Source organism: Triticum dicoccoides, chromosome 3B, assembly GCF_002162155.2.
Source record: "Triticum dicoccoides isolate Atlit2015 ecotype Zavitan chromosome 3B, WEW_v2.0, whole genome shotgun sequence".
Lineage (NCBI taxonomy): Eukaryota > Viridiplantae > Streptophyta > Magnoliopsida > Poales > Poaceae > Triticum > Triticum dicoccoides.
The window spans coordinates 123,287,266-123,307,668 of NC_041385.1; the positions used below are offsets into that span (position 1 = coordinate 123,287,266).

General features: G+C 44.3%; 1 protein-coding gene across 1 annotated transcript; it reads left to right on the forward strand.

Moving 5' to 3' along the window:
• Positions 1–10,038: 10,038 nt before the first annotated feature.
• On the forward strand, positions 10,039–19,000 carry LOC119275104 (serine/threonine-protein kinase tricornered-like). Its single transcript, XM_037555889.1, has 13 exons — positions 10,039–10,409; positions 13,344–13,518; positions 13,803–13,886; positions 14,554–14,795; positions 14,886–15,129; positions 15,304–15,383; positions 15,465–15,549; positions 16,100–16,231; positions 16,328–16,441; positions 17,305–17,352; positions 17,842–17,923; positions 18,176–18,226; positions 18,313–19,000. Exons 1-13 carry the CDS (start codon positions 10,219–10,221, stop codon positions 18,399–18,401), a joined length of 1,617 nt encoding a protein of 538 aa, XP_037411786.1. The 5' UTR covers positions 10,039–10,218; the 3' UTR covers positions 18,402–19,000.
• Positions 19,001–20,403: the final 1,403 nt, after the last annotated feature.

Below are 20,403 nucleotides of genomic sequence, written 5' to 3' on the forward strand. Positions count from 1 at the left end.
TACTTGAATTCCCACCTATAAAACTCCCAAAACTTTCTGGTTATGCAATCTGGTGTTGGGGATACAGGGGAAGCAATATATCTCACCCAAACTAACAATACCTACATCCAAGTTGTATCCATCCATCAACACATAACCAAGAAACCTTCGGAAATCATGTACCTCAACCTTCGGAAAGCATCCGTTATACGAGCTATGGCAATACTCCTGAACTCCCGCCCCAGTACTGGGTGGCATCGATGTTATCTCACCAACAACTGCATAAAAGAGATTTTCGATGTCGGCAAAACTCAGGTATTCCAGAACTGCAATGATAAAATTATGACGACAACACCTCGAAGCTCAACTCCTCGGGACACTGCCACAACCCCTAAATGTCAGGAGGCACCAAGAAAAATGTTCTCGTCATAAGAATATCGGAACAATCCCAAGATACCCGCGTGATCCTAAATTTTTTTTAGTGAAATTTGAGGAAAGGAAAGACAAAACATCTACGTCAGGAGGCCTCACTAGAGTGACGAAGGGACTGAGGAGTAAAAAGAATCCTACTCTCCAATATATATAACCCTAAGACTCAAAAATAGTTTTCTTCTAGACTCAACAACGACCAACAATCAAGGGGGCTCCTATGGTCGGTCGAGGCTCTGATACCAACTTGTCACGCCCAATATGCGATACTATCCTAAAGAGACTCGAAGGTCCCACCAAGGATAGAACCGCATATTGAAACGCTTTTGCAAGGTGGATATCATTACATCAACATTACATAATAGATGGGGATACATACAAGAGGCATACAATGTCACACGAATACAACATCATCTCATACATAAGAGCAACATCCGACTACGGATGAAACATAAACAGAAACTCAAACGACATCCACCCTGCTAGCCCAGGCTGCCGACCTGGAACCTATCCCCTGATCAAAGAGGAAGCAGAAGAAGAACTCCAAACAAGGAAGCATCGCTCTCGCGTCATGATCATCGCGTAACCTGTACCTGCAACTGTTGTTGTAGTAATCTGTGAGCCACGAGGACTCAGCAATCCCATTACCATGGGTATCAAGACTAGCAAAGCTTAAAGGGGTAAGGAAGGGGTACATTGGTGAGGTTGCAGCAGCGACTAAGCACGATATGGTGGCTAACATACGCAAATAAGAGCGAGAAGAGAGCAAACGGAACGGTCGTGAAGCTAGCAATGATCAAGAAGTGATCCAGAACTCCTACTTACGTCAAACATAACCCCAAACCGTGTTCACTTCTCGGACTCCGCCGAAAAGAGACCATCACGGCTACACACGCGGTTGATGCGTTTTAATTCGGATCTGGTGTCAAGTTATCTACAACCAGACATTAACAAATTCCCATCTGCCCATAACCGCGGGCACGGCTTTCGAAAGTTTATACCCCGCAGGGGTGTCCCAACTTAGCCCACGATAAGCTCTCGCGATCAACGAAGGATATACCTTCTCCCAGGAAGACCCGATCAGACTCGGAATCCCGGTTTATAAGACATTTTGACAATGGTAAAACAAGACCAGCAAAGCCGCCCGATGTGCCGACAAATCCCGATAGGAGCTGCACATATCTTGTTCTCAGGGCACACCGGATAGGTCAGCCTACGAGTAAAACCAGCCCTCGAGTTGCCCCGAGGTGGCCCCGCAGTCTGCCCATTTCGGACCAACACTCGAAGGAGCACTGGCCCGGGGGGGCTAAAATAAAGATGACCCTCGGGCTCCGGAAACCCAAGGGAAAAAGGGCTAGGTGAGGTAAATGGTAAAACCAAGGTTGGGCCTTGCTGGAGGAGTTTTATTCAAAGCGAACTGTCAAGGGGGTCCCATAAATCACCCTACCGCATAAGGAACGCAAAATCCGGGAACATAACACCGGTATGACAGAAACTAGGGTGGCAAGAGTGGAACAAAACACCAGGCATAAGGCCGAGTCTTCCACCCTTTACCAAGTATATAGATGCATTAATTAAATAAGAGATATTGTGATATCCCAACATAATTCTGTCCATCATGGGGCAATCTTCAACTTCACCTGCAACTAACAACGCTATAAGAGGGGCTGAGCAAAAGCGGTAACATAGCCAAGCAATGGTTTGCTAGGAAGGGTGCAAAAGGTTAGAGGCTGACATGACAATTTGGGAGGCTTGATAAACAGGTGATAGGTAGCACAGCAAAGCGATAGAACGAAGCAACTAGCATGGCAATGATAGTAGTGAGATCCAGGGTAGCGGTCATCTTGCCTGAGGTCCCGCTAGGAAGAAGAACGAGTCCATGAAGAAGACAAGCGGACGTAGTCGAACGAATCCTCACAACTCCGGAACGAAACCGAAGCTAACGAGAGAAGCAAACTGGAAAGAAGCAAATGACATGGTAAACAACCATCACATAAACATGGCATGATGCACAATCAAGTATGATGCATGTCCGGTTTAATGAGGCATGACATGGCAAAGTGCAACAAACAATACTACAAGTTAAGTGGAGCTCAATATGCAACGAGTTGCATATTGACGAAACACCACAAGCAATTATTTAGTTGATCTCGTTTAAGCTACCAAACAATATTAAATGTTGCTAAACATGGAAAGAGGTGAGGCATAATAAAACTACCTATCTGGGCAAGTTTAAATGAGGCCGGAAGTTACAAACAACAATTCCGGAAAATCCCCATGTGCATATTTTAGATTTGGTACTGTTCTGCCCTAAACAATATTTTAGAGTTGTTAAACATGCAAAGTAATATCACCATGATAATCTATGCATTTTTCTACCCCATTTACATATAAAGTTTATTTAAAATGGAGCTACGGTTATTTAGTTATGAAATAAATCATTTTAACATGGCATTTGAGCAAATTTAAAGAAACAACATTTTTAACATGGATGAAAGTGGCATATTATTAATATACACAAAATTCTAAGCATTTTACATATATAAATCATTTTAATCCGATGCACAGTTGTGGTGTTATTAAATGCATGATGTATGAGGGTTTTTCTGTAAAACTGTTAATTCACTGGATAATGTGAAAATTGCAGACAGGAAAAAAACAAGCATTGGGCTGAAACTGGCTGGCCCAACAGAAGGAAAAAAAGGGAGGCACTCGGGCCCTCACCCATGGGCTTCGGCCCGTTGGTGGAGGAGGCTGGCGGACAGGCCGGCTAGGCGCGACTGGGCCTGGCTGCTACTAGGCCACGGGAGGATCTGGAGGCGCGCCGGCCCAGTAGTGGTCAACGTGCCTGGTTCCTTCGATGCAGGGAAGCAGGGGATCGAGCTCGTGCTCGACAGAAGGCAGCGACGATGCAGGGGACAGCAACGACGGCGTGGGACTTGAAGGGGAGCGACAGCGGGCTGCAGGGAAGGCCGGCGAGGTGGAGACGGGGAGGATCCGGCTGGCCGGCGCCGGATCTGGGCAACGACAGCGCGGGCGGAGCTCAAGGGCGGCATCGGTTCCCTGTGGAAGAAAAACAGGGAGGGAGCACATTCAGAGAGAAGAGAGGAGTTGTGGGTGCGCGCGGCGGAGGAGCTCACCGGCGGCTTGGTGAGGAACCCGGCGAGGCGGACAAGGCGCAGGGCGCGGGAGAGCAGAGGGGTCTGCGAGCGGCGGCGCAGCGAAGCAGTGCCTTCGCGGGCGCGTGCTGGGACTTGGCGGCGGGGCGGCGGCTTCAGGCGATGTAGGCAGGGGAACTTGATGTTGAGGTCGTCCTCCTCGAGCGAAGCAGAGGAGGCGAGGTCGCAGGGAAGGCGGACGGCAAGGGACTCGCGACGGCGGCGGGGAACTTGGCGGCAAGGGACTTGACGATCCCGTCGAGAGCTCGGGGAACTTGGCGCGGAGCGGCGTCGTGGGCATGCGGGGAAGCTTCGGGCGGCCTCCTTCAGTTTCCTGTCCAAAACGAGACAGGAAGAGAGTTTGAGAGCGGGAAAAGAGAAGAGGAGGGCAGGGAGAACGAGCAGGGGCAGCGAGGACGGCCTGCCGGTGATGCTCGTTAGCAGAGGGAGCTCCGGTGGAGGCTGGCTGAAGCGAGGAACGAAGGTAGGTGCGCGATGCAGATCGGGCACCGGGCGAGACAGGGAGGAGGAGAAAGGAAGCGGGGCATGGCGCTGGTTGGTTGGCGGCAGAAGCGAGGTGGATGCAGGATGGATCGATGGTGAGAAGTGCTGATTGGCTGCGGTTGAATCGGGAGGATCCCGAGGAAGGAGGCGATAGAGTGGAGCTAGTGGCGGCGGCGCGACGGGACAAGGGAGAGGATTTTTAGGGTTTGCCAAAATGGACTAGGGGTGGATGAATATATAATCACGGATTAAGTTAAGGGCTACCTCGTCCCTCCGATCACAATCGAATGGACGCGAATAAATAGACTAGGGAGTCCAAATAAGAAAACCGAGAAGTTTTATAGATGTTTGGGGATGATCCGGATCCAACGGTCATGACTGCTCGGGTCGGGTTCGGCAAAGTCTCAGACGCACCCGAGAGGTCTGAGCGCTGTGCAGAGGAACAAGGCGATCGCGTGAGAGTGGGTGGTTGGTCTCAGAACGGTCAACGAAGACAAGCGGTGATGACATGCCACAGAGACAAGGAGAGAAGCGACAAGTACGAACGGCTGCGAGTTTTATGAAAACATGCAGATGCAATGCGCATGATGCTATGATATGAAATGCAAGACATGAACAAAATGCAAAACAAAAGACAAAAACCCAACCACGGAGGAAATAACATATCACATCTTCGGAAAAGGCAAGAGTTGGAGTTACAATTATGGAAAGTTGTATCCGGGGCGTTACAAAGATGAATGAGTTACTTTATCAGGAGGAAATGATGTGGCTTCAGAGATCGAGGATTACATGGCTGAAGGAAGGTGGCAGGAACACTAAATATTTTCAGAGCAAAGCAATTTGGAGGGCTAGAAAAAACAAAATCCATGAGTTGACGAATAGTATAGGAATCGTGCACTCGGACTTTTCAGCTATGGGGAATATAGCCAATGAGTATTTCATAACATCTTCAAGGCCGAACCGAGCGTTGACCCAAGTCACGTCATAAATATTGTTGATCCTTTGATTTCTGAAGAGGATAATAGGAGGCTCTGTGCACCTTTCAGTGATAAAGAGATATCGGATGCGATGTTTCAAATTGGCCCCTTGAAGGCTCCGGGTCCGGATGGGTTTCCGGCTCGCTTTTTTCAGAGGAATTGGAGTGTCTTGAAGGACAATGTGATAGCTGCAGTTAGAGAGTTTTTCGCACAGGCATCATGCCAGAAGACGTGAACTCCACATCTGTCACTCTTATTCCTAAGGTTGCTAACCCTGTCAGTATGTTGGATTACAGGCCAATAAACCTATGCAATGTAATCTATAAGGTGATCTCCAAGTGTTTGGTAAACCGGTTGCGACCATTGTTGGATGGTAATATTTGTCCGGAGCAGAGTGCCTTCATGCCAGGGAGGATGATAACTAACAATGCCTTGGTGGCATTTGAGTGCATCCATTACATCAAGCAAGAAAAGGACCCCTCAAAGAGTTCCTGTGCATATAAGCTTGATCTCTCAAAATCCTATGATAGGGTGGACTGGTTTTTCTTGAAGCGAGTGATGCAAAAAATGGGCTTCTTAGATCGATGGGTGGACTGGATAATGTCCTGTGTCACATCGGTTAGATACTCTGTTAAACTAAATGGGACCCTTTTGGATTCATTTGCACCATCGAGTGGGCTTCGGCAAGGTGACCCATTATCACCATTCCTATTTCTGTTTGTGGCAGATGGTCTTTCTTCGATTTTAAGGCAACGAGTTGTATCAAATGCAATAACTCCAGTTAGAATCTGTAGGAGAGCACCCGGGATTTCTCATCTACTTTTTGCAGATGATACTCTCCTGTTCTTCAAAGCATCACATGAGCAAGCATTGGAGGTGAGACAAGCTTTGGACTTGTACAACACTGCTACGGGCCAGAACCTAAATTTTAACAAATGCTCGCTCTTCTTTGGCTCGGCATGCCCGGATTCAGTGCAGAGTCAGGTTCGTTCTATGTTGCAGGTGACAAGTACAGTTTTTGAGGAGAGGTACCTGGGTCTCCCAACTCCGGAGGGACGTATGTCGAAGGGCCGTTTTCAAAACTTGCAAACTAGCTTGACAAAGAGATTGATCCAGTGGGGGATGGACATCTTGCACAACCAGGTAGGGAGACTTTGATCAAGTCAGTTGCCCTCTCTCTGCCTACATATGTTATGGGGGTATTTAAATTTCCCTACTCATTATGTGATGATCTGACTAGGATGATCAGAAACTTCTACTGGGGTTCTGCGGAAGGCAAGAGAAAGGTGCATTGAAAATGTTGGGATCATCTCCTCCAACTGAAGTCAAAAGGAGGGGTGGGCTTTCGAGACCTTCGCCTTTTTAGCAAGGCTTTGTTATCACGTCAAGGATGGAGACTACTTACTAGACCAACCATCTTATGTGCTAGAGTGTTGAAAGTGAAGTATTATCGAATGGGAAATTGGAAGACATTGTCTTCACATGCAATGCCTCATCTACTTGGCAAGCTATTAGTCATGGTCTTGACCTGTTGAAGAAAGGAATTCTATGGAGGGTTGGTAATGGGAGAAGTATAAGAATTTGGCGCGACAATTGGATACCACAGTCGTTCTCTTACAAGCCGATATCACCACAAGGTAGATGTTGAATCTGCTTTGTGACTGATGTGCTAAATGCAAACGACTCATGGAAGTATGACCAGGTTGCAAAATTCTTTGCTACAACTGATGTAACGGAGATTATGAAGTTGAGAGCCTCCTAGAGGCAGGAGGAGGATGTTTTAGCTTGGGGCCCGGGCCGTCATGGGCGATTTTCTGTCAAAAGCGCATATGATATGGCGTTTGAGGAGGTTCATAGAGGCAATTCTGAAGCCAGTAGTACAAACCCGGATGGGAACAAATTGTTATGGAAACTAATCTAGTCTTCAAAAGTTCCCCCTGCTGCCCGGAATTTTGCATGGCGATTGGCATCAAACAGCTTACCCACATGGCAGAATAAGCACAAGATTGGCCTTGAAACTTCTTCGCTTTGCCCAATTTGTGCGATGGAAACTGAGGGTAACTTCCATCCGGTGCTGTGCTGCCCGCTTGCTAGGCATCTGTACGACACCATGGCAAACGTTTGCAGGCTGCCGGCAATTGAATCGATTATGTACACAGGCAAGGAGTGGATGTTTCAGTTACTGGAAACTTTGGACGAAGTGCAACGATGCATGGTGCTTTTCACATTCTGGAGAAGTTGGCATATTTGGAATGAAGTAGTGCATCAAAAACTTGCCCCTCCTGCTGAAGCATCATGCAAATTTCTATAGAGTTACTTGGACTCACTTATTGCGATCCGATCAAATGCATCAGCAGATCCTCGAAAGGGGAAAGTGAGTCTATCTTACGAGAAGAGGATGCCGAGTACAACACCTGCTGCAAAAACCTTGAAGTGGAGCCGCCCTGCTCAAGGATGGATTAAGTTGAATACTAACGATTCCTTCGATGTGGACGGTACAACAGGATCTGGGATGATCTTATGCGATGAAAATGGTACCATCATTTTCTCGGCGTGTAGACAATTGTTCTCGTGTCGGGATGCCTTGAAAGCGGAACTAAGTGGATGCATGGAAGGATTGTCGTTGGCTATTCAGAGGAGTGATGCCCCCATTATAATAGAACTGGACTCGCTCATTGCTGTCTCCATGATACAAGAGGTGGAAGAGGATAGATCTGTCTATGCTTCCTTGGTGAAGGAAATTAAGTACCTTCGCAGTCTTAGAGAAACTTGTGTTACTCATGTAAGTCGTAATCAGAATAAACCTAGTGATTGTTTGGCTAGGTTAGCTAGAGTTGATAGTAGAACTGTTACTTGGCTCGGTTTTGGCCCTTGTGAGGTTTTGGAGCTGGCACAAGCAGATTGTAATGATACCATGAATGAGTAATACAAGTTTTCTGCCGAAAAAAAAAGGAACCAAGGGGGTATCAGATCGGAGGACGGCTGAATTTGGTCATCACCATCTCTTTCCCGCCCCATTTATATGGGCTGAAGCGTACGCACCGCGCCGATCAAACGGAGTGGCAAACAGCTAAGCTATAGCTAATCCGTTACTGTCAGGGTTCACCAGCAAGTAAACACCAGCGACGCAGGCCGAGCGCGACGACCGCGACTCCGTAACTTCCTTCCCTCCGATCCCAACCAGCAAGCGTTGGCATCAGCGGTACGTTGCCAGTGATGATACACCACCATGTCCAGACAAGACTGACAAGGGAAGAATACCACACATGTACACCGGGCAGCAGGCAGCAGGCAGCAGCATAGTTTAAGCACGTTGGGGGTCGGATGGGTGGAAGTGGAATCCAAGAGAGGAGAGGAGGCCAGGCCAGTGCACGCCGAGATCTGGCAGCGTAGATAAAGAAATGGGGTGTGCGTGGCGGCCTAGCCTGGCATCCGAGCTGGGCATGCGGCCGCGTATGTTCAGATCGGTCAGATGTCGATCCGCCCCCTGCGTATGTGCATGCATTTGCATTTGTGCCTACCAGGCTGGAGGCCCCCATTATTTTGCCGCCGCGCCCCAACATGCCACCTTGCCACGCATCACTCGCAGATCGACCGATCGATCCATCGAGATATTTATTTAGTTTAGTATAATGATGCCGTAGTTTTCTTCGTCAACTAGGCCAGCGGATTACTGGCGCAAGTACGCTTTGCTGTCCTGTCATCGCGTGCGAGCTTAGGCATCGTCGTTGATCGACGAGGAGACCCCGGTGGCTGTAGCTGCAGATGCGACTAGCTGGACGGAGACGACGTTGGCCGATTGGCGTACGTCGGACTTGTCCAAGTGGCCATATGTGTTAATAATTTTATCGAAGAAAATACATAAAATAAATTACTAGTAGTACTGCAATTTGTGTGGCAACTGGCAAATGCCATGCATCGCGTCGCAGCCCACGACGAGTTCACCGTGCTTGGTCAACATTCAACACTCGATCTGTAACTTGGCTTGGCTTGACTGCTGCAACGCAACGGCCTTGGCCTTGAGAGTTGGATGGCGAGGCTGCCCGTACGATCCGTAACGTACGTACAAAAGCGTGTGAAGCCATGATGATCCACAAGCTGCTCACCTCCGTCCAATTCAACAGTGACCCCGGCTGGTCACCTTCTCACGGCTGACCCGTAAGTACACGCCGCGTGGCGCGGGCTGATCTGACCCGGACCCTGCCTGCCTGGGGCTTGTCGCGTCCACCTGACTAGGACCCCGACACGCATGGAGCTTCTACTACTACTCTTGCCAGTCCCCGATAGGTCGATGTCTCGGTATGCATATCGGGCCGGATTTCAGTACTTTTATTTTCTCCGAAGACGATTTCACCATTATTCACGCGCTCAAGGCGTCCATCCATCATGAGAACATCATATATTTTTTTTGCGAGTGCATCATGAGATCATCATAGCAGCTAGCATCTCAACTAAAGGTCGCAGTAATTCAACCCATGGACACCTGCTAGTGCTAGTACTATTTTTTTTTGTTGTACTCCTAAATCAACGACAATTAATATGAATCGAAAGGATTTTTTTTAACTTTCTAAGCAGTGATGCGTGCTGAAAACAAAAGAAGCGGGGAAGGAGATAGTAGAAAAGAAAACTTGGAAATGGAAGATGGTCAGCGGCGTTTATCCATCCATCCATCCATCTGAAAACTCAAGGGGAAAGTACCTGGACAAGAGCCAGCTAAGCCCTTCCCTTTTCTACGTGGTACCAACGTGTATACAGCTACGTACGCAGAGATATACTTACTAGTACTCTAGTTGTGTACAGCATGCGGCACGACAGAGTAGAGCTAACCAACAAGCGGAGACAAAACACAAAAATGGCAAAAAGAAAAAGAAAAGAAAAGAGCTGTTCCCATGCGCAGCTGTCCGTGCGACGGAGTTAAAGCCTCCGCCATCACACCAAACCCGCCCCGTCAATCCCCCGCTGCTCAATCAGCCCCGAGCCGGCCCGGCGCGGTCGACGACGGCCGTATATATACCCGGCGCGCACAGCGACAGGCGGAGGCCGCCGACCCGAGAGAGACCCAGGGCACAAAAGGGAAGCAAAAGGGCCCCCGGGGACAGCGAGAGGTGTAGGCAGCAGCAGCAGCAGCAGCCGCAGCCAGCGGGGAGGCTGGTTGGTCGTCGCGGGCGGGGATGGAGAGCGAGATGTCGGACGCGCCCCCGGCGGCCGCGGCCGTCGCCGAGCCGCTCGCCGCCGTGGCGGAGGAGGGGGAGGGGGAGGGGGAGGCGTCCACCCTCACCATGGAGCGCGTCGCCGCCGCCAAGAAGTTCATCGAGAACCACTACCGCTCCCACATGAAGAACATCCAGGAGCGCAAGGAGAGGTACCGATCCGATCCCGCCCCCCCGCCTTCCCGCCTCCAATTTTAGCCGCCGCCGCTACGTTCGTCTCCGGTAGATCTCGCGCCCCGGAGCTCGATCGAGGGGTTTGAGCTCGGTTGGAGCGGCTCGAGCTCGGGGTTCTGGAGCTAGGGGTTTGTAGCTGCTAGATTTGGGGTGAATTTTGGGGTGGGTACCAAAATGTTCTCGGAGGAAGCGTGGCGTAAGGAGGGGTAGCTGTACTAGCCATGGTCATTGAGGATTTCTAGCGTGGTATGACCTCAAATGTTGCTTTAGATCCTCGAATTGTTATTTTTAGACAATGAGATTCTTGAATTAGTCGAGCTTGGCACGCAATTTGGGGTCGCAGTGGCCTGATTTAGCTCTGATGGATAAGTTGGGATGAGGAGAGTCCTTGGTTCTATAGGTGCTTCGGATCCTCATATTCTGCTCAATGCACCGAGCATAAATGGTTCTAATCACTGCATATGGTGCAGTTACTGCATTGTTCCACTTTTGGCGCGAAAAGCCGCTAAGCTGAGCTCATCATACTAGCAACTGCCTTGCTTAGTTGGATAGCGGGTTTGGAATGTTACTGTTGCGATGGTTCTCGGATGATGACGATGCATGGATGCTACTACCGTGTATGTTTGTTTCGAGGTTGCGTCGCTATTTTGTTGTATGTGATATTTTGTTCTTGCGTGTATAATTAGAGTGTACAGTATGTCGGTTTTTATTAGTTTGCAAGCCAACAAACAAATGGTTGCCTTTATTATGTGACGGTTTTGTACCATCAATGTACTGTTCCAGATTCATGTGATCCTTTTATGAATGGGTGGTGGACACGTGGTCGATGACGTAGCGCATACATGCCATGTATTGATTATGCTAGTACTAATTGTCTAATTTAGCTTACTTGAAGCCAGATATGTACTACATAATAGCCATTTCAGTTTAGCATGAGTTTGTTAGAGCTAGGATCAAAGAACCCTGCTTCCCTTTCATCAGACATGTTTTAGGTGTGGACAACATTTGATTCTGCTAGTTGTTTGGAATGCTTCGTTTCTTCTCAGTGCACCATGCTGTTGGTCAAATTGCTGACACGAATGGTTCTGTTTTTTCCGCTGCAAACTGTTGAGCTAAGTTCATAGTACTGACTCACCCGCAAAAAAAAAAGGGTTCATAGTACTGACTACTCCCTGCTTAGTTGGGCTATAAAATTTAGTGTCTTGCTGTTGTAAAGATTTTCTTGCAGGATAAATGCACAAAATTGACGTGAGGGAACACGACATGATTTTTCTGCATCAGCATGTTGTTTTACAAAGGTCAAACCGTCAAACAGTCTTGTTTCCCTATATGTTGGAAGTAAAACAACGTGATGAAACACAATGCAGAACATTAGATGAAAGAAGTTGATGTCCTATACCTTTTTTTAATGCAATGGCACACAGTGGGTATGTAATCACCAGCCATGGTGTTGAGGAATTCTAGTGTGGTATGACGTCAGATGTTGCTTTAGATTTTTGAATTATTATTTTTAGACAATGAGATCCTGGAATTAGTCAAGCTTGGCACACAATTTGGGGTTGCAGTGGCCGGATTTAGCTCTAGTGGATAAGTTGGGGTGAGCAGCACTTGACTCTGTACGTGCTTTGAAATCTCAGATTCTGCTCAATGCACCAAGTAAGAATGGTTCCAATCATGGGGTATGTAGCAGTTATTATACTGTTATATTTTTGGCATGAAAAGCCGTTAAGCTGAGCTCACCGTACTAGCTGCTGGCTTGCTTAGTTGGATAGTGGGTTTGGAGTGTTACTGTTGTGATGGTTCTCTGATGACGATGCATTGATGGCATACTATCATGTATGTTTTGAGATTGCGTTGGTATTTGTCTTATGTGGTATTTTTTGTTCTTGTGTGTATAATTAGATTTTATACAAGCCGTCAAATGTCTGCCTTTAATTAGGGTATATTACGTGATGGTTTTGAACTGTCAACGTGGAAACGTAGTCGATGACGTAGTGTATACATGCGATGTATTGAGTATGCTAGTACTAATTTAGCTTACTTGGAGTCAGGTATGTACATAATAACCATTTCAGTTTATTATGCATTTGTTAGAGCTAGGAGCCTAGGATCAAAACCCTGTTTCCCTTTTGTCAGACATGTTTTTGGTGTGGACACCATTTGATTCTGTTAGGTGTTTGGAATGCTTTGTTTCTGCTCAGGTGCACCATGCTGTTGGTCAAATTGCTGACACGGTGAGTTATGTTTTATTTTCACGCTGGAAACTGTTGAGCTAAGTTCATAGTACCGACTACTGCCCTGCTTAGTTGGGTTACGGGATTTATAGTTGCTGTTTTAAAGATTTTCTTGCAGGAGAAATGTACAAAACTGGTGGTGAGAAATCAACAACATGATTTTCTATTTTAGCATACATTATTGTACAAAGGTCAAACAGCCTTGTTTCCGTATATGTTGGCAGTAAAACAACACGATAAGCACAATGCAGAACATTAGATGAGAGTAGTTGATGACTTAATGCCATATACTTTCTTTAATGCAGTACATTAAGTTCAGGCCATCTATGTAACAGGGCATTTGTTTTTCATTTGTGGTCCTGTTATGTGTTAAATCTTTTATTAAAGCACACAGGGGTTATGTAATCACCAGCCTGGTCTTGTATTAACTCAAGCTGGGGATTGCATTTGTTGAGACATCAATCAATTTTAAATATTTGAATTTTGAAGTTTACCTGCATAAGTTTCAACTGTGAAAGCTTTGTACTGGTGTGTGACTTCCGTCATATTGATTATCCAGCTTGCTCATCTTTTGGCATTACAATTCCATTTTAAGCAGATTTGCCCCTCCCCAGATGATAATTTTGTTTGATTTTTGTCGGTTCCCAGCATCACATAACAAAATCCGATGTATTGCAGGCGTTTTAGACTGGAGCGGCAGCTAGCTACTTCTGAAGTTCCCAGGGAGCAGCAAATCAATTTAATAAAAGACCTGGAGAGAAAGGAAACTGAGTACATGAGACTTAAAAGGCACAAAATCTGCGTGGATGACTTTGAGCTGCTCACCATTATTGGGAGAGGCGCTTTTGGAGAGGTTCGCTCTTGCACATTTAGTTTCTGTTTTTCTGCACACACCTCCATCTGTGGCGTCACTACTAAATGACACATGTGTTTTTGCCAAAGAACTTGGCATGGCTCTAGACCATGGTACTATAAGTTTGTTGTTGTTGGTGATGCATTTACCTTCAAGTAGTTCTGTATGTCCAAAAAGATTTAAACTAGGGGAAGTGACAACTGTTTGTTGGAGCATAAACTCATTTGTGCTTTAAATCCTTTACTGACCTTCTTCTTGCTGTTTATAATTTATTATTACAATAGGTTCGACTGTGCCGGGAGAAGACCTCTGGCAACATATATGCAATGAAAAAACTGAAGAAGTCTGATATGGTTATCAGGGGTCAAGTAAGATATCCCCTATTTCTGGATATTTCATGTTTTCTGCTTCGTAGTTGCTCGTTCTATTGACCAATTTTTATGTTGAATGTACTTGATGGTTGTAAGTATTGATATTTACTATGGTGCTTCGCTATCTGTCAAAATTTTCTTCAACAAACTCTTGTTGCGTCTACGAGTGTATGTGGCGCTTTTGCAAGGGTTGTTTTATTTTTTCTCAAAATATGCAGTGCAGTGCGGATTTCTTTTCCATATCATATAGTTGCTTTTCACTGCAGCTTTTGTCACTGTTATGTCGAAAAGAAAACAGAAGTACAAATCGAATTTGCAATGCATGCTAATACATATTTATATGTATTAATATGTAGAAGCTTGTGTGTTTACCATTTAGCTGGCCTTCTTTTGAGTTTCTGAAAGAAGGCCAGCTAAATGGGTAGCCTTTTTTTCAGTCTCCAAGGAACTCAAACTTGAACTTGCTAGAAACCAAAGGCTAGTGTATATGATAATCCTGTTTTGTTCTATCCCTAACTTTTTTTGTGTGAAGCCCGCAAATGTTCCACTCATTTTTCTCTTATCTAGTTTATTTGTCATGGGCATGTGATGATATCTTCAAAATATCTGTACATTTGTATCACTATGTTTGTTGGATTTACAATTTCTATAACATGTCTGTTAGGTGGAGCATGTTAGAGCAGAAAGAAACTTGATGGCTGAAGTTGCTAGTCACTGCACTGTGAAGCTATACTATTCTTTCCAAGATACGGAGTATCTTTACCTTATTATGGAGTACCTCCCTGGCGGTGATATCATGACCCTTCTCATGAGGGAAGATACCTTAACTGAACCCGTGGCTCGATTCTACATTGCTGAGACCATCCTTGCCATTGAGTCCATTCATAAGCACAACTACATCCACAGGTTACAAATATTTGATTTTAAAGACATCTAATTTAGTCTAACTCTATCATCTTTCTGATATATATATATTTGGTTTGCTATCATATGCAGAGATATCAAGCCTGATAATCTGCTTCTAGACAAGAATGGTCACATGAAGTTGTCGGATTTTGGGCTGTGCAAACCAATTGATTGTTCAAAGCTCTCAACCTTGAGCGAAGATGAACCCATGGGCGATGACAACCTGAAGGAGTCAATGGATGTCGACAGTTCACTCTCTGAAACTGCAAATGGCAGAAGGTGGAGAAGTCAACATGAACAACTTCAGCACTGGCAGATGAACAGAAGAAAACTGGTATGTCTGCTTTATAGTTAACATATTGTCATATCGATCATCTCATTGGTCCTGTATAATTCTTTTGCTTTCATGGTATCGCTTCTACACCCTTGTTGGAAAAAAAAACAAGCGTGTGCATGCTCGATGTTTCTGTGGCAGTCTTTCTTACTACAAATGTATACTGATATTCAGGCATTCTCAACTGTTGGAACCCCAGACTATATTGCTCCAGAAGTTCTGCTAAAGAAAGGATATGGAATGGAATGCGATTGGTACAGCATGTTCAGACACCTTTTGTTCTATTTACTCTTTAGTTTCATAAATGTCTCATTATATTTTGTTTTGATCCATAGGTGGTCTTTGGGTGCAATAATGTATGAGATGCTTGTTGGGTATCCACCATTTTATTCCGATGATCCAATAACCACATGCAGAAAGGTTTGGTTTACTCGGCACATTTAGCTTAGTGTCCAATTCAAATTACCACTCATTGGTCGGGCTCACCTTTTTATTTGTAACACATCAGTAGTTCATTGAATGTTCTGTATGAATTATCTTCAGTTTAGGCTTATCATCGAAATTAGATTGCACTAATACTGAACAACTGATATATTTTTAGTTTAATTTAAAGTTCAAGCTGCAAGAACCTGAAGAAAGTATGCTGCAGCTGTATTGCTTATAAGCTTGCTCTACCAAAGCTTATGATATCACTATTGTTATATTTTTTTTTTTGATTTGGTAGTGACAAAGTACCCACTTCTTGATCATGTTTTACTTCCAGTAAGTTTACGAAGACATAATTATTTTAAAGTTATTTCTTTATGATGTTTCTGCTATGATGTGTATTTCTAGATTGCCTTCTATGAGCATAATCAAGTGTAGTTGGACTTGGACCTGCATTTGTTCTATTAATGTGGTTAACATTTTTCATATACGACCACCCGAAGACATTTTATCCTCACTCTGCCAAATTTCTGCCTTTTGCTAGATTGTGCACTGGAGAAACCATGTGAAATTTCCAGATGATTCAAGGCTGTCTCCTGAGGCAAGAGATCTAATCTGCCGGTTATTATGTGATGTTGACCACAGGATTGGTGGTGCAGGGGCTGATCAAATAAAGGTAGTACCCACTGGCACACAAAAGAAATAACTAGTTAAATATAATTCTTGTTTTGTTAGTCTACCTGTGTTCAACATATCATTTCTTCATTATTAGGCCCATCCTTGGTTCCGTGGAGTTGCATGGGATAAACTTTATGAAATGGAAGCAGCATTTAAGCCTCAAGTAAATGATGAATTGGATACACAGAATTTCATGAAGTTTGATGAGGTAAGTGTGTAATCCATTTATTGACAGTCCTCCCCTCTCCTGCCTGTGCAATTCAAACTTTGCCTTCTCCATCGAATATACTCCCTCCATCCCAAAATAAGCGTCTCAACTTTGTACTAACTTTAGTACAAAGTTGTACTAAGGTTGAGACACTTATTTTGGGACGGAGGGAGTAAGTATTTCCTTTGGAATTCTGCGATTGATGACATTTATTTATAATCCACCAGCATTATTTGATTTTATATTATCACTCTTTATTTGTATTACAACTTGCATCTGTTAGGAATACTTACATTTGTGTATATCAGGTTTTCTCTGGTAGATATTATTTCAGATGTATAAGGGGTATTCATATACTGTAATTTGAATAAGATCTACTACTACTTATACAAGCACGAGTTTGATGAATCCAAACGACCCCGACCATTCAACCATCTACATCCAACGTCCCACACTGCTCCAATGATGTATCCATCACATCACCACGATTTGGAAACAACATTGGTTGCATTAATTGCAATTAATCTTGGAAAAATCATTAATTGCAATTTATTTGAGGAATATTGTTCATTGTAAAATTATAGTCGTAGAAAGATTACATGATTGCCTCTCAAGATACTCTTCTTAAATCTAAGCATCCCTTTCAATCCAAGCAAACTTTAATGAATCCAAGCAACCTTCTGTAAATCCAAGCAAGCTTTTCATAAATTCAAGCAACTAAACTGTTGTTTGAATTTTTTTGGCAATGTTCGGATGAATTTCATGTTCTCTGTGCATTGAAATGCTGTTTATTTTATTTTCCTGTTTTGTTTTCACCCTGTGAATTACATCCCTACAACTTAATGCTTGTTTCTGCGCTGCAGATGGATAATAGCCCTCCAGCAAGAACAGGTTCTGGTCCATCAAGAAAGGTACGCACTTTGAGGTTCATAAACTAGCATAATAGCATTTGTAATGTTTGCATTGGCATTTTCATCTTAATTTACTATGCACAACGATGAATTGTTTCCTTGAGTTACATTCCATCAAATTGTAATTATGTCAGGCTCACTGTTTGATAGAGCAAGATATGTTTGAGATAGGATTAGCCATATCTTTCTTTATTTCTGTGTAATAGAAGTACAAACACTTCATTTGAGTATCAAACACAAGTCACTTGTGTGTTTCAAGACCTGTTTAACCATTAGGCCGTTCCACTATGCATATATCTGTGATAGACCCAGGTTTCTCATGAGTCGTATATCTACTGCTTACTGGTATTTATAACTTTGTTGTAGTAGTTCAAAGTTCAAATTACCTGCCCTTATTGTTAATTTTTTGTGTATCTTATGGAAGCACAACTATGTTTTGGTTTGCACTCCCCAGAGTTCTTATGTATATTTTTTGGTACAATTGTACAGGCGAAGCTGAATTCAAAAGATCTCAGCTTTGTGGGATATACATACAAAAACTTTGATGCTGTGAAAGGATTAAAACATGCAGGTTTGTGTCTTTGACATAATTTTATATGTTGTGAAATATGGTCGGATTGCAAGTATGGATTTCTTTTCTAGTGTTATTGGCATTTCTCTCATAGCATAATCAGTATGTTCTGTAAACTGATAAATGACAGTTTTTCATAGCATAAACATGCTATTAGGTAGCTTCATCACTTCATGAAAAATGACCAGTATCTAAGTGACATACATACTTTTTATAATCCTTTGTTGTTTCTAAATCTATAAACGTTTGCAGATATGCAAAGGAGCTCATCGCTAACAAGGCCCTCTATTGGTGCTATATTCGGTAACAAATTCTGCCATAGTCTTGTGTATTCCATTGCGATAACTGCCCTCTCTCTGCTTTATCTTATTCGTAATTCCTCATCTCAGGATCAAATGGCATGGAGTCATCGAGAGAACCAAATGGAAAGGACACACACATGCACACCTTTTCTTCTGGGGATCCGATGAGCCCATAACCTGGCGTGGTTCTGTTTGTTGCTGAGATTTTTCTAAACTAAATTAGCATGCAAACGACTGAATGAAGTGGCTTTGTCTGGACAACCTGCTTGTTTTTAGCCAGGTTTCTGCCCTATTAAATCGTTGGCGAGCAGTTTGTAGAAATCCAAGAAAGCTTCTAGCTGTAAAATAGTATGCTAAGGACTAATGGTCCATCCACCGGTGGGCTCGTCGTGTTTGGTGTAGCGTGTTCCGACCAAGTGGAGATGGGCATGTTTGGGAGGGCTGGCTGCCCAGGTTGGCAGAGCAAATTGCTGCCTTCTCTTGTGGCAGTTCCTGGTCCGCTAACATTTGATCATGGAAGCGAAATAAGGTGGTAACTGAGGCAGGCTAAGCTATTGTTGTTGGTGGTGTTTGATACATATGTACCAGGAGATTTCCATTCAGAGACATGGCCCTTGGTCAATGGTCTCCCGTTGCAGAAATGCCTAATTTTTGTTTACTGTATTGTTCGCCAGTTATATTTGAACATTGAACTATATTTTGATGGAAGTGTCCCTTATTTTGTTTCCGCAACAACCATATGCAAGAACTGAATGCAGTGAGGGTGATTATTTCACAGACTTCTATAATTATCTTTGTTCTCGAGGACGGCGATGTGTTGAGCAAAAGAAAAAGATGTATTCAAGAGCAATGTCGAAGCACAAAATTTATGTTTTTAACATAGGCTGCACAACTCATTTTTCATCAATGATGAAAACATACAATATTTTCTTGAGTGTGACTTACATTATTTTTCAAGTGTTTCAAACATTTCTTATCGGCGACGACTAGACAAACTATTGGAGAAGTTTGCGTACGTATTTGTGTCCAACTCTGATGGGACACATAAAACATTTGAACCTTACATAAGTCGAGCTACAAAACATTCAAACTATAGAAGGCGCTAAGCACATGAATGCAATGAATGTGTGTTAAAAATCAGATCTAGCTACTGCTGCCAAGATAGGCGACTTGTTCTGAATTACAATCATTTACACAAGCACACATCTGGCAAGCACTATTAGTGTTGTACCGCCAGTTTCGATCCTACAGTTTTCTGTAATTTGCTACCAAACAGTGACCACTTCCGCATAATCTGTACATGAAGCCATCTCAAAATTTGAAGAGCACATCCCATAGAGACTATGGTTGAAATCTATTCCTTTGCTTTCCCAAGGCTGAAGGGGGCAATGGCAAGCAATTATGCTTTCGAGTTGAGCAATCAACCCAATCAACAGAGCCCCGACTACTTGATCTAGCATGAGCAAACCATCAAAACCCTAGAAACCACGCCTCCCTCTTCCAACCCGAACTTCAGAATCAATCCATCAACCATCGCTACTTGGCGAATCACGAAGTCACCTGGGCAACCACAACTCAAACGCAAAACGACTCAACAATGTGCTCCCACAGACCCATCGCCGGCTTGGCGAACCGCTGCAACACGAAATTTACCTTGAATGCTTGTATTTGGCCACGGCGGGAACTACGAGATAGGGTCGAGGGAGTCGGACGGGGGTCGCAGAGCGGTGTGAGGCGTGGAGGAAGGGAGGCAGGCTGGGGTGAATTGAACTACTCACCGCGCTACATGTCAAACTATTTAGCACATGGTACTCGACCGACCGCAAACCAGTTTAGTGATCTCATCTTCTTGTTGTATCGTAGTGAGCTAGCTATATCTTTGTGTGAATACCATTTTCCATCTTTAGGGAAGCAGACCAATGTAGGAAATAAATGATCTCTAAATCATGTGGTTGTTGTATCTTAGTCAGCTCCTTATGGTCCAAGTGCAATTCCATTTATTTTTTCAGAAAACATGATGTTTTGATTATGGATGCAATCTCTTGTACAACATTGAAATTGTTCTTCAGAGTAGTAGTTATACATTGGAAGCAAGGCGGGACACAACGACCAGACAAACTACTAGAGAAGCTTTAGCCTAAAACTAATTATTGCCGAACTCTAACAGGACACAAAACA